Source organism: Engraulis encrasicolus, chromosome 4 (genome assembly GCF_034702125.1).
Source record: "Engraulis encrasicolus isolate BLACKSEA-1 chromosome 4, IST_EnEncr_1.0, whole genome shotgun sequence".
Taxonomy (NCBI): domain Eukaryota; kingdom Metazoa; phylum Chordata; class Actinopteri; order Clupeiformes; family Engraulidae; genus Engraulis; species Engraulis encrasicolus.
Genome location: NC_085860.1, coordinates 40,191,502 through 40,204,647, shown reverse-complemented (window position 1 = coordinate 40,204,647; position 13,146 = coordinate 40,191,502). Strand labels below are relative to the sequence as shown.

The following is a 13,146-nucleotide window of genomic DNA, read 5'->3' as shown; positions in this document are numbered from 1 at the left end:
CTGGACATAGGACCCAATATTCTAGCTAGGCCTTTTTTAGCCTGCCACTGTAAACATATGTCTCTGTCTGTCTGTCTGTCTGTCTGTCTGTCTGTCTGTCTCTCTCGCTCTGTTTTCTCATTTCAATTCAATTGAATTCTCTCTCTCTCTCTCTCTCTCTCTCTCTCTCTCTCTCTCTCTCTGCCTCTGTTTCTGTGCCTCTCTCTCTCTCTCTTTTTCTCTCTACTCAGTCATTCACATGCATGCACAATTGTGTACACATAGAAACACAGACAAATGGACTGGCGTACGCACACAAACACACTGAGTAACTGGCCTAGCAGGTTTAGCGGTTTACCAGTTTATCAGTTGTTATTTATCAGTGATAATGATGAAGATGACCTTGTGCAAGTGTATGTGCCTCTGGGGTACTGGGTAAAAGTCACAGAAGTCACTCTCGAATGTAATCAGATGATGAATTTAAATGGCGCCTTGGAAAATGCTGTCTGTGGATGACATGGCCTGTTATTGTCTGATAAAATGCCAACGATCCAGATATCTAGAGTCTGATGGCAATTGTTCAATCAACAAGTGGATGGTTATCTGACTTAGATTCCTGCTTGGCTTCAACAGTATCTGATCTTTTTATATCCCAACAATTCCTCCTAAAGTTCCTCTTCACTGCAGAACAACATAGTAAATTGTTTGACTTGTATAGTAATGCCTGCGCAAAAGCGGCAGACTTAGTGCTGACCCATTTAAGATTTTTTTAAAAAGAATATGAATAAGAAAAACAAGAATTTAAATGCAAGAACAGAGAAGAAGATTGAATTCCAAAGAGAATAATGAAAAGCCTCAGAGATCTCGTTACATAAAACGACACTTCTCATTGTATAAATAGCCATTACAGCTGAGACGATTTGAATATAACAAGAATGTTATTTTTGATGCTGTGAAACCTACAGCGGAACCTTGTATGAGTCATGCAAAGGACATTTAGGTCCAGAGACATTTTGAATCTAATTTGAAATGTTGGGTTGATCTGGGAGCACAGTCATTGAGAGGTGAGGAAAAGGAACACTTTGTTCTCTGTGTGTCCGTGTCTTTTGTGTGTGTCCAATGTACCACACACAGACTTTCATGTAATCATTACTGTGTCCATAGAAACATGCTTTTAGTATCACAGGCCACCGAAAAGGGGGTGAAAGGTCACTGTGCTCATAAGCCACCCAGCTCTCTTGTGGCCCAAAGGTGTTGTCTTGGAGATATCTCAAACAGTCACTAAAGCCTCGATGGCCACCGTTGTACCAAAGATATTAAATTCCACAACGATGAGCAACACAATCCTTCCGCATTGTCTGATTTTTCTGTTAGGTTACAGTGGAAGCTCCTACAGCAGAACCACATCACATCACATCACATCACATCGCAGACACTTTTATCCAAAGCAAAGAGGACATACAAGTACATAGCGAAATGCAGTGTTGGGGAACTACAGCCTATGTACTGTATTATGTCAAAGACTAAATGATTCATAGAATTAGTGGCCAGAATATTTGGACTAAGCTAGCAGCACAATTTCATTTTGGACAGGCATGGCGAAATCACACTTAGACCAGAGGGTGAATTGGCGAACATGGTGGCATCTAGAACCTCCAATTTCAGCTTTGATCTCAGCAGTGACCTCAAAAATGGTTTCGTCCAATGGGCAGTACAGTTCAGTATGTATTTCTGTGTGTACTGTATTAGTATGGTAACCACCCCCAAAGGACCAGGCCATTGTACCATTTTGGCCACTGTTTTTTGTTATACACACTGTTCAGGGCCAAGAGATTTAGTGATGTTTTGTTGTGCTGATCAATGCTGCTTTGTTGGTTTTTATATTTTATTCATTGTTTATTTTTTTTACTTTGAGTAATGATGCTTCCCCGCAAAAGTGCACTGTGGTATTATACTGTAGTTACATAACCGCAGAGTGACACTGCAGTTCAGGTTAAGTGCTTTACGTAAGTACAGCTTTAACCTCATGCTGAGTTCTGCACCTGCAGTCTGCCTATTGAACTGCCCTGGATGTGTGCTCCACAAAAAACACCGCAAGCATCGACTCCTTAGCTCGGGGCCACAAATCGTTGGTCAGAGAGGGAGGTATGGGTGCCACAGTTGCCTACTTTAGGCAATAATCGGTCTGAACGGATGGTTTAGGTTTTAAGCACGTTATTAAAGCAAGGGGCAAAGTAGTTTTAAAATAAGCTCCAGCTGGCTTCCTTCCTCAGTGGTTGGTCTCCATCAAGCCAAGGTCAGATCCTCTACAATGTAAACTCTCTGTGTCTCAGAAGCCAGAATGCCACATGTGGCTGAACAATGAGCATTTAGGTTAGTTGAGGTGCAACATTAATTGAATAATGATTGGTGGACAGTGGGTCATGTCTCAACAGCACGGACAGAGGTTGTTTACCCCTGCAGCATCTTGACGAAGACTTTGCTAAATGTGAAATGCTGTGTTACGTCAAGATACTTAATTTATCCTGATTGAAATTAAGCTGTCCAGCTATATATATACATTACACACATTGCACAGATCCTTTGTAACTAGCCTGTGCAACCAGTTGCCATCTTGCTGAACCTTTATTCAGTATATGCACACGTATGGACCACTCCGTCCATGGTTTTGTTTTGTGTAACTCGTATGTAGCCCAGCTTGTTAATGACTACATTAATCTTTTTCTGTTGTGTGTTTTTTAACTCCTGCACTTTACCTCTCATTTGTAAATGTAGGCTATTTCCTATACGGTAGCCCATACATTATACATTCTTGCCTGTGAGGCACTTTTACCTGCACTCAGTGTATGAAGCCTGCTGCTATGGTGGAGGGGAAAAGATGAATTATTAATTGTTGTTAATATTACTTAGCACGCCACCTGGCCGAGCCTTAGGATGTCAACGTAATGTTTCAGTGTTTTACTTGTAGTGTACACCCACTGGCATAGGACCTGCCTGACACTGCTGTGTTTTGTAAGAGGTCATGTTCAGGGCCCTATATTACGAAGCTGGTTCAGGATATGTTAAGGTTAAGTTAAGAGGTAAGTCATCTAATAGAAGAGCCTGGAGTCCTCATTTTCTTAAGAAAAGCTCTTGTATTAGGTGATTTACCTCTTAACTTAAACCTTGACTTATCCTGAACCAGCTTTGTAGTATTGGCCCCATTTATTTACCATAAAACCTTTTGGTTTTTGGTTTTTTCTTTTCTTTTCTTTTCTTTCATTTTCTTTCATTTTCTTCTCTCTCTCTCTCTCTCTCTCTCTCCCTCTCCCTCTCCCTCTCCCTCTCTCTCTCTTTCCCTCTCTCTCTCTCTCTTTCTCTCTCTCTCTCTCTCTCTCTCTCTCTCTCTCTCTCTCTCTCTCCTCCCATCTCTCCAAATTCAACCTAATTCTACTTGTGCATCACTGAATGAGAGTAATACAGTGCCAGACAACATTAAACCATCCCAATTTCGGAAACAAATTATTAAAGGGTCTCTGTCTGTCTTTCTGTCGCTCCCTCAGGAGGAAGTATGCCGGCCTCACAGGACCCCCTCCACTACCTCGGACGACTCCATGAAGTTCCAGAGTTCCGGCTCGCTGGAGCGGTTCCCCACCGCGGACGCCGACCTGAGCCTCTACTCCACCTCCGCTCCCACCTCCACCACGGCCAAGGACCTGCTGTCACGCATGGACTCCAAGAAGCGCAAGGGGAAGAGCCTGAACCCTTTCGCCTCCTCGTCCTCCTCCTTGGCCTCTGGTGCCTCAGCCACACAGTCCAGAGGGCTGCTGCAGCTCACCAAAGCCAAAGACAAGAAGGACAAGAAGAAGAAGAAGGGCAAAGGACAGCCCGCTTCACCCACAGGTACCATACACGCTCACCTCACCTTATTATGTATTTTAGGGTCATGTTCTTATGGTGTGCTCTATCATCATTTGCACTATTAAACAAGAGGGAAAAGGCCTGGTTGTCTGAAGTGTCTGAAACTGAGAAGATCAAGAAGTCATACCAGACCTCCATGTAGTATATTCCCATTGAGCCATGGCATGCATAGTAAAAAAGGTGTCATAGGTGTGACATCACACATACTGCTCCAACGGACATATACTGTGGGTCTCATCCGTCTAACAAGTAAATGATAGTGTGTATGTGTTGTAGTGAGATTTTTGTGTACTTACCATCCAAAAGTATGGTTGTTTTTTGTAAGAAAGATTATCCATTTAAGCCTTTATTTGATAGGACAGTCTGAGATGGTTACAGGAAGCGAGTGGGACAGAGAGACGGGGTGGGATCGGGAAATTACCCCGGCCAGACTCGAACCGGGGTCCCCGTGGGCATGCAAGCCCAAATGTGGGGGGCTTAGCGCGCTGCGCCACAGCAACCCCCATATTGCATCTTAAGACCGAAGCAAACACAGGCCTTCTAGCATTGTTCCTTTAGAAAGCTCTGCGCACCGAGTGCTCACTGCCAATGCCCTGACACTAATGGGTGGATAAGCTGACCAAATAGTCGGTGGCGTCCAATTTCGGATGTTCCAGAGCCAATGGCTGACATGAGCACAGAAAATGATGTGCAGTGTACTGTATGTTCCAGGCTCACATAACACAGAAAGGGGGCTCAGTCGTTGTTCTGTTGTGGTTGATTTTTGTTTTTGTTTTTGCATCACCACATCATTTCAACCAATGCAATGCAGATGCAACATGACTGAGTGAAGATTGGCTCGAAAGACGGCTCACCATCCAACAGACAGCTGTTGTGTGTGGGCAAGGCAAGATGACACAGCAATAAGCCAGCATGTTAGGTCAGATTACAGCTGTGTGTCAATCCAGACCGGTGTAGTCAGATCAGATTACAGCTGGGTGTGTGTGTGAGTGCATCTGTCTGTCTGTCTGTCTGTCTGTCTGTCTGTCTGTCTGTCTGTCTGTCTGTCTGTCTCTCTCTCTGTCTGTCTGTCTCTCTCTCTCTCTCTCTGTCTGTCTGTCTGTCTGTCTGTCTGTCTGTCTGTCTGTCTGTCTGTCTGTGTATGTCTTTGTGTGTGTGCATATGTATGTGTGTTTACATGGATGTGCATGTTTGGGTGTCTGCGCGTGTACATCTACATGCACGTGTGTGTTGGGTGCTGTGAATGAGGATGAGGATGCTGAGAGGGTTTGGCTCTGTGGCACGACTCCCACTGGGGCACACACACACACAGGCGCGCGCACACACACACACACACACACACACACACCACACGCGCACACACACACACATGCACATACACACACACACTATACAGCACAGCACAGCACACACACACATGCTCACACAGCATTTGAACCAGCGGCTTTAATAGTGTCTGCTCTGGCACGACAAGCGGATTATCCGGAGGAGACTGCTAGCACAAAGGCTCTGTGTGTCTGTCAGAGGGGCTGCGGGGAGACGCATACTTATTACCCTGGCTGTCACTTAGCCTAATGCGTTAGCGGAAGATGAGGGCAGTTTTTGGCAAAGATGTGCTGATGAGGTGTCAGTGGACCAGGCAAAGCTTTTTTGGAGTGGAGGATCGGATGGGTGGGTGTTGGGGTTTTGTGGGGTGAGAAGAGATTAGAATTTCAGGGCTGCACTGGACTGAGCAGAGGAGGTTTTTTTTTTTTTTTTTTTTTTAAAGCTTCTGGGCTGCATTTCTCGAAACCAAAGTTGCTTACTACATTAGCTACTTTGCTGTTTTCAATGCATTTTCCCATTGGCAACTACCAAAGTTGCTAACAGGCTAACAACTTCTCTTTTGAGAAATGCACCCCTGTCTTGTCAGAAGTGTGCGGTTCATGCACTGAGATCTACAATGTTGCTTTAGCGTTTGTGATGGTTTTCCTTAAAACTATTAGGGTAAGCGTCTAGGATACCAGCAGAAAAACAGTACATGCCCTTGTGAACATGAACATTTAAAAAAAATGCTTACTTAATTTTGCTAACTTAGCTCAGCTTTGCTCTGATGACCAGAATTCACCGTGCAGGCCTCTGCACGCATAACTGGCCCGTTTAAAACTTCCTATCGGAAACCTTTTTTTGGTATGATTGTTGTAGTGTATGTAGTGTTAAAACTGGCCTTGTTTCCATTCTCAGATAACCCTGGCACTGAAGCGACAGATGCCCCTGCTGATGGAGAGGTGTTCTTCTGCTGAAACTCCTGTTATATCTTCACATCTGGGTCCTCCCACATCCCACGGTGCCCCCCCTCCTCTCCTCTCTCAGGATAAGCCTTACCAAAGTCCTGCCCCTACTGCCCCCAACTGTTAGTTGGGCACTTGAATTCCAATGCCATGCCAAAGATGATCCACACACCTTTTTGCAGAGCGCTCGCGTACACACACACACACACACACACACACACACACACACACACACACACACACACACACACACACACACACACACACACATACACATACACACACACACACACACACACACACACACACACACGCACACACGCACACACGCACACACCAAACAACAGCAAAGAGATCTAGCCTGACATCAGTTCTGGATCCATCGAGGTGTGGTTTTATGTCATGTCATATTGGGACTTGGCTTGAAACTGCAAATGTTCTTTTGAGAGGGAGCCTCAGAAGGAACAGTGGCTACCATTGCCATCCTGAACACGAGGAAGAGGAGGGGAAAACGGAACAAGGAGAGTATGCGACGACTGCAGGAGGAAACCCACTGCATGGAGACCACTTCTCTGAAGGGCAACACGAGAAGAAGCCTTCAAAGAGACTCACGTTGTGACATGGTGGTGCTGCATCACCGTAGGGAGCTTTGGTCCTCCTGACGGCCATGTTGCCTTGTGTTTGAGCCATTAAAAGCTCCCGGAGGACATTAAGGGGGGTAATTAGACTCATTAGTGTCCTGAGGGACGAACAACAAGCGTGGAGGAGGAGGAGGAAACGGAACCCGGAGGACAGATGTCTATGCCTTCAGGGTTTGGCGTGTGTGTAAGTGTGTGTGTTGAAGCACAATTTTTAACACCTGCTTTGAGTGATTGGCACACCTAAGGAATCCTAGAGAGGGAGAATTAGGGATGACATGGAAGCTTAAAGTGCATACACAAATGTGTGTTTTACTTACTTGCACATAGGAGATAGACATAAACGTGTGGCTTAAGACAGTCATACAGTACAGAAGACATGTTAAACAAGGACAATGAAGTATGTGAGGGATAGACAGTTGTTAAATGAGGAGGCTGTTCAGTTCTAGAAAGTTGGATTGTTAAATGGAAGTGGGACAAGGTGACTGGAGGAGTTGGCGTTTGAAAGAAAACACACACACACACACACACACACACACACACACACACACACACACACACACACACACACACACACACACACACACACAAAGAAATGCATGTTCACTCACACAACTGCACATATAAAGCACACAAACACACAGAGGGAGACAAACACACACGCATGCACAAATAAGGGTTTCTTTCTTCAGATATGTTTCAGATTAGGTTCCCTATGCCTGTGTTTTGGGCAACCACCAACAGTTCTTTTTTTAGCCTTATTTTTTTACCCCTAACTGCCAGCCTTAATGCAGTTTTTCAAACACAATTTTAATTTTAAGCACTTTATTGCCACGAGTCTCAGATGAAAACTGTCAACCAGGAGCAAGAGGGACTATCCTCCACCTCCAGCTAGGTTTGTAATGGTAAAGAAATACAAAAAAAATCTAACATGGAGAGACAAGTGTTGCTTTTGAGACCTAGTTATTGTATTTTTTTATTTTATTTTTTAATTTGTGTAAATTGTAAACGATGAAGAGAAATGCGGAACTAGCTTCCACGTGATTAAATGATATCCCAAAGGTCTAATTGTGGTACTGTCTTTGAGGTATATATGCATAATTCACTGAAGCTGATTCTCCGTGAGGTCGGTGCTAACACAATCAGGACCATATCATATCTGCAACGCAACGAGTCGTCGTTGCAATACCATAGCGCTCTCCCTTACAGGCGGAAGGGTAATCTCGCTGACTTGCAAATCAAACCAAAGACCCATCATTAACAGACAGTGGTTCTCTTCAGGGTTTCCCTGTTCTGTGCCACCCCTTTTGACCTGTGTGTTTATACCCGAACCACTCCATTGACCTTTGACCCCCCCCCCTAAGGTCTTGGACCACAACATATCCCAAGATGCCCCCGCCTGCAGGCCAGGCCCGCTTAGAGAAGCTAGCGGCCCCCACTGCACCTATGTATGCAGTGCAGATGTCAGATGATGGGGGAGACGCATAGTAAACACAAACCCTCTCTCTCTCTTCATCTCAGTAATCCTTTCCTTCTCCCTGGGCCATTATTTTAATGTACTCATTTTTTATTATTATTGTTATGTTTGTGTGTGTGTGTGTGTGTGTGGAGAGGCGATGCCCTGGCGTGCTGCAGGGACCAGTGCTGTGCTATGCCGTGCTGCAGGGGGACCCTGTATGGATTTATTTCCTTCCTGTCAGCCGTCCAGACGGTGATTCACGAGCAGCCAGACCCCCATGGGTGAGGAGGTGGAGGAGGAAGGGAGGAGGTGGCAGTAGGGGAGGCCATGTGTTAGAGAGAGGAGAGGAGGGGAGGGGGTGAAGGAGAAGAGGAGGAGAGTTGGGCTGCCATGAACTGAAGAGAAATAAAGCTAGCCATAACAGCAGCAGCAGCAGTACCAGAGTGAGGGGAGGGGGCGCCAGCCATCCTCTCAGCCAGGAGCAACTCCATCACAGAATGGCTTAGTGAGGAGAGGGGCAGTGAGAGATTGGGAGGGGTGATTGGAGGGGTGGGCTGGGGTGTCAAGTCAAAACCAAGCAGAGGGGGGAGGCCTGCATGTGAACTGCTCAAACACCCCCCCCACACACACACCACTCACCAGTGAGCATTGTACTTGTATGAGAGGGTGAAAAAAGAAAAGTAGATAGAAAAGAAAGAATGCATGAGCAGTGAAGAGAGAAGGATAGAGGGAGGGAGATGGAGACAGACAGCCAGACAGAAGGCAGTTATCTAAAAGGGAATGTTCCTTTTAGGTAATTTTTATTCGGTTCAATTTTCAGTAATCCGCTGGATTTATGGGAGTCGCCGCATTCCTGGCCTCTGGATAATCAGAAACCCAAACGCAGACTTTGATCCACTTTCATCTCTTCCTGTTTGCCTTCGAGATGGAATGTATGCCATATCCCTTTTTTAAATGCAAGCGTCTGCCTTTTCAAACACGTTTGAATACAGTAGCCAGGCCTTTCATAGTTCCAGGAAAATTATTTTTGGTGATGCACAGCGAAATGTTCTACCTAAGAAATAAAACTAACGGCAACGATTTGAGTGCACTATTGTTTGGTGTCACATTGTGTGGGGTTGAGTAGTTCTACCTCTGCGCCGCACAATTTGAGATGATTGTTACTAAAACAAAAGCAAAAAGGTACCGTTTCATTCTATTTCTTTTTTTTTCTTTTTTTGTAAAAAAGGGCAACAATAAAAGTACTTTTGTAAATAGTTGTTATGTAAAAAAAATAAATTATGAAGTATTAAATATGGATTTTGTGTTTTTGATTGAAAAGCTTTTGTAACGAGGCTTTATTTATCTGTCATTTTTCTGGACTGTACATTCGTACAAAACAAAACCACCTTAATAATAATAAAAAAATAACATTTCCTGTAAAATCTGTTTGTTTGTGTTTGTGCTGGTACGAGTGTTTACTTTGTCCCTGGTGAGCCAGAGGGGAATGAACTTTGCCATGAAATCGAGTTTAAAGTCCTCTCTGCCCCCTTTTCCCTGTATTTTCCAATCATCGTGCTGACGATACAACTGTTGCTATGGTAACAGTCCAACTCTTCTGCCTGTGGTGGCCTTTTATCTCTATAGGCTACTTTTCCTCACCTCACCCTCTTCTCTCCTTTTCTCCCCTCTCTGCTTCCGTCTCTTCTCTCTTCCCTCTTTGTTCTCATCTCTCCTCTATTTTACTTTCTTTTCCTCTTCTCTCCTCTTCCGTCTCCTCTCCTCTCCTCCTTTCTTCTCTCTAGTCTCCTTTGCCCTGTCCTCCAGGTGCAATGTCTTCTTTTATGTGCTCTCCCTCTGAAGTCACATTTTTCACACTTCTTTGTTCAATTCACATAGAGGGTAGACTGCACTTGATGCACTGCTCTATTTCTCTCTCTCTCTCTCTCTCTCTCTCTCTCCCCCCCTCACTCACTCACTCACTCTCCACAGTCCTGTAAAATCTAAATAACAATGGGGTATCTATAATGTATACACAGCAAAGATTCATCTCCCTTTATTTACCTTCACAGTGTCCATTGTGTATGCATTGCATTAGACGCTGTCAAGTGATCTAACCCAAGGGTTCCCAAACTTTACCATGGCAAGGCCCCCCACATACCGGTATATTGCAGCCAAGGCCCACCTTACATGGGTCATGCCACACTATGTTTCTTTGCATCCCTTTTCACAATCATAAATCAGTCAGCGCCCCACTGGAATATATAAAGTAATAACTTGACGACAATAGAAGTAATGTTCAGAGATGCAATAGATTATTATAATGTAATGGGTTATTTTGGTGTACTTTTTACTGCACAACATTAACTGTACCCAGAACCAGAACAGGTGTGGCTAATTAAGGGAGGCATGGAACGCTGAAGAGTAACTGTCCGTTTTTTTGAATTTTAGAACTCTGCTGTAGAATACTCAATGGCAACCACTGCTTGCTGTGAGGACTAGTTAGCTGCTGGGCCTAGTGAGTCAACCAGAACAGGTGTTGCCAATTAAGGGTTCTGACAGTTACTCTTCAGTGTTCATTAGCTAAATTAGATTATGTTACTTTTACTACAACTGCTACAATTTTTGTTTTCCCCTGGCTGCGCAACCCTGGCTGCACACAACTCAACCTCTGATTGTTGGAAACCGCTGTCGGGCAAAACATTCGCTCACGTGGTTGGCTGCCAGTGTCTTGCCCCTCCCACAACACCGTTTTATAAACAAGCAAAAAAGATCATGTATGCTTTAGCCCAAATTACGTCACATGGTTGGCTGCCAGTGTCTTGCCCCTCCTCACCATTTTATAAACAAACCCATTTAAAAAACATGTATGCTTTGGCCCAAAAGGGAAGTCCACATTTAGCATTTTCATTGTCTAGTTTAAATAAAATGTGTGCTATACTTTTCCTGCCAACCTGCTGCAGCCCCCCTAGCACCCCTTCGCGGCCCCCCAGGGGTCCCAGGCCCCCAAATTGAAAACCACTGATCTAGCATGTGCATTTATAGAAATCAGTGCTTTGATCTTGCCATCCTTCTATAAACAGATGTAGCATAACTTCATAGTGTCCTCTGCAGTACACTTTTCCCTTCAATGTAACATTTTCACATTTAGCTGTGAGCCAGCCAGGAACTAGAAAAGTGTTTTCCACCTTTCAGGACCTTTTCCACCCAGAGGATCTTGGCACGGGATGGTGTTTGTGGGGGCGAGCAAGGGATAGAGGAGCAGGAATGGAAGGGGGTGTGAGGGTTAGCCAAGCTAGGCTATAAATATTGAGCCAGGGAGGTGAAGTTATGTTAAGCATGTGTGTTGGGTAAGTGGAATGGAGGTCATTCTGAACCTTTGGTAAACTATCGTGCATGGTTCACAAACACAGGGACCATATGAGACGTGTTCGCGCATTCAGTTAACAAGATTTATTTTCCACATTCATAGTTGGGCTCGATAACTCCAACCCTCCCCCTTCCCCAGTTGACTGGCAGCGTACAGCTAAAAGTGTAGCCTACCGCATAAACAGCATACATTTCAGCATGTGGTAAAAGACGGCTTAACACTCTGCATGTTAAGTAGGCCCAAGCTAAATAGTAGGAATGAAGGAGCGATAGTCTATCTCACAGACAAAGTGTAAAAACCCCAACTGATTTTCCCTTTTTTTTGGTCACCATGTCCCTATATCATTTCCCCTAAATACTTTCCCTCAATGCAGGTAGCCTACTGTACTGGGGTGGGAGTAGCTTTTAAATATTCTGTTGGCGTAGTCCTGCACCCCTTGTCGTGGGTGCTTTGTGGAGACAGAGGAGCTGATGTGCAGCAGTGTTTATACTCTGCAGCAGAAATCACTCTCACGACTGCTTTTACTGTCCCGTTCAGACACTCCCAAACCATGAGGCAGTTCTCTGCTCTCTCTATTAAAACAAACTCCGCAGTGCCAGAGAAGAGAGGAAGAAGCTCAGCATAGCTGGAGTGGCCCCAAACTTTTGAGCTGTCTCAGATGGTGTGGGCTTTTTTTGCTGTGCCTTTTTAGCAGAGGGTTTGGATGTGTTCAGACCCTGTCAGGTCCCATGAGGTGCTGCTGCCCCTAGTTAGACACTAGTGTTGACGTTAATAGGATGTAGTCTTCCCAATCCTTTGTGCTGCTGAAGTCTTCCAACCAGCTCCATGCTTTCGCCGACATTCAGTTAAAGGCAAGATAACTTTTTATTTAGACAGTCCACTCACAGGGACTTGGTTTGTTGAGATTCAGTTCCATTTTCTTCCCCACAAACCCAATGTCTAACCCGACATCTAATATATTTTCTCAGTTTCAACCAAACAGTGTAGTTTCAAACATTGATTTCATGGAATATACGTCTCAGCACTAAAGCGCACTATAGCAGTAAACGTTACCTGCTCATCATTTGTATGACCATTCAAACTAAATTTGACCAGGGGTTGTTCTCTGACAGCCCACGCCCCAGGCCAACAACCTTTTCCAGTTAGGCTGTCATTGTAGGCCTATTCATGGAAATTAGGGGATTTTGACAATTGATTTGGCTGTGTACAAGTATCACTGTGAACATACGCAGACAATCACAAAAGGGGGGGGTAGACTAAGAGAGAGAGAGAGAACTATGTACTAACCATTTTTGCTGTCTGCTGCTGGAAGATGACAAAGATTTGTGTGACATCAGTGTGTGTGGCTGCGCCACGTTTATTTTATGAGCAGAAGAGAAGGCGGGCTAATGTGTCACTTTTAATGTAATTACTACAACGCTGTTTACGTCTGGCCGTCACGTTATGTTTCCATTGCTCAGAGTTACATTCGCCTCCTCTCGTTTAGTTTACATACCCCAGCCACACCAACACTGACAACCGCAGCACAGGATGTGTCAGAGTGGGGACGTT

At 44.7% G+C, this 13,146-nt stretch overlaps 1 protein-coding gene across 4 annotated transcripts in view; it reads left to right on the top strand.

Annotated features, from left to right (window-relative positions):
- The window catches only part of akap13 (A-kinase anchoring protein 13), a 151,406-nt gene extending 141,863 nt beyond the window's left edge, over positions 1–9,543 (top strand). For all 4 annotated transcript variants that reach the window (XM_063197419.1, XM_063197420.1, XM_063197417.1 and 1 more), the window contains 2 exons: positions 3,522–3,861; positions 6,103–9,543. In XM_063197419.1, coding sequence (XP_063053489.1) covers positions 3,522–3,861; positions 6,103–6,161 — 399 coding nt within the window. In that variant the 3' untranslated portion in view covers positions 6,162–9,543. The remainder of the gene's footprint in view (positions 1–3,521; positions 3,862–6,102) is intronic.
- Positions 9,544–13,146: the final 3,603 nt, after the last annotated feature.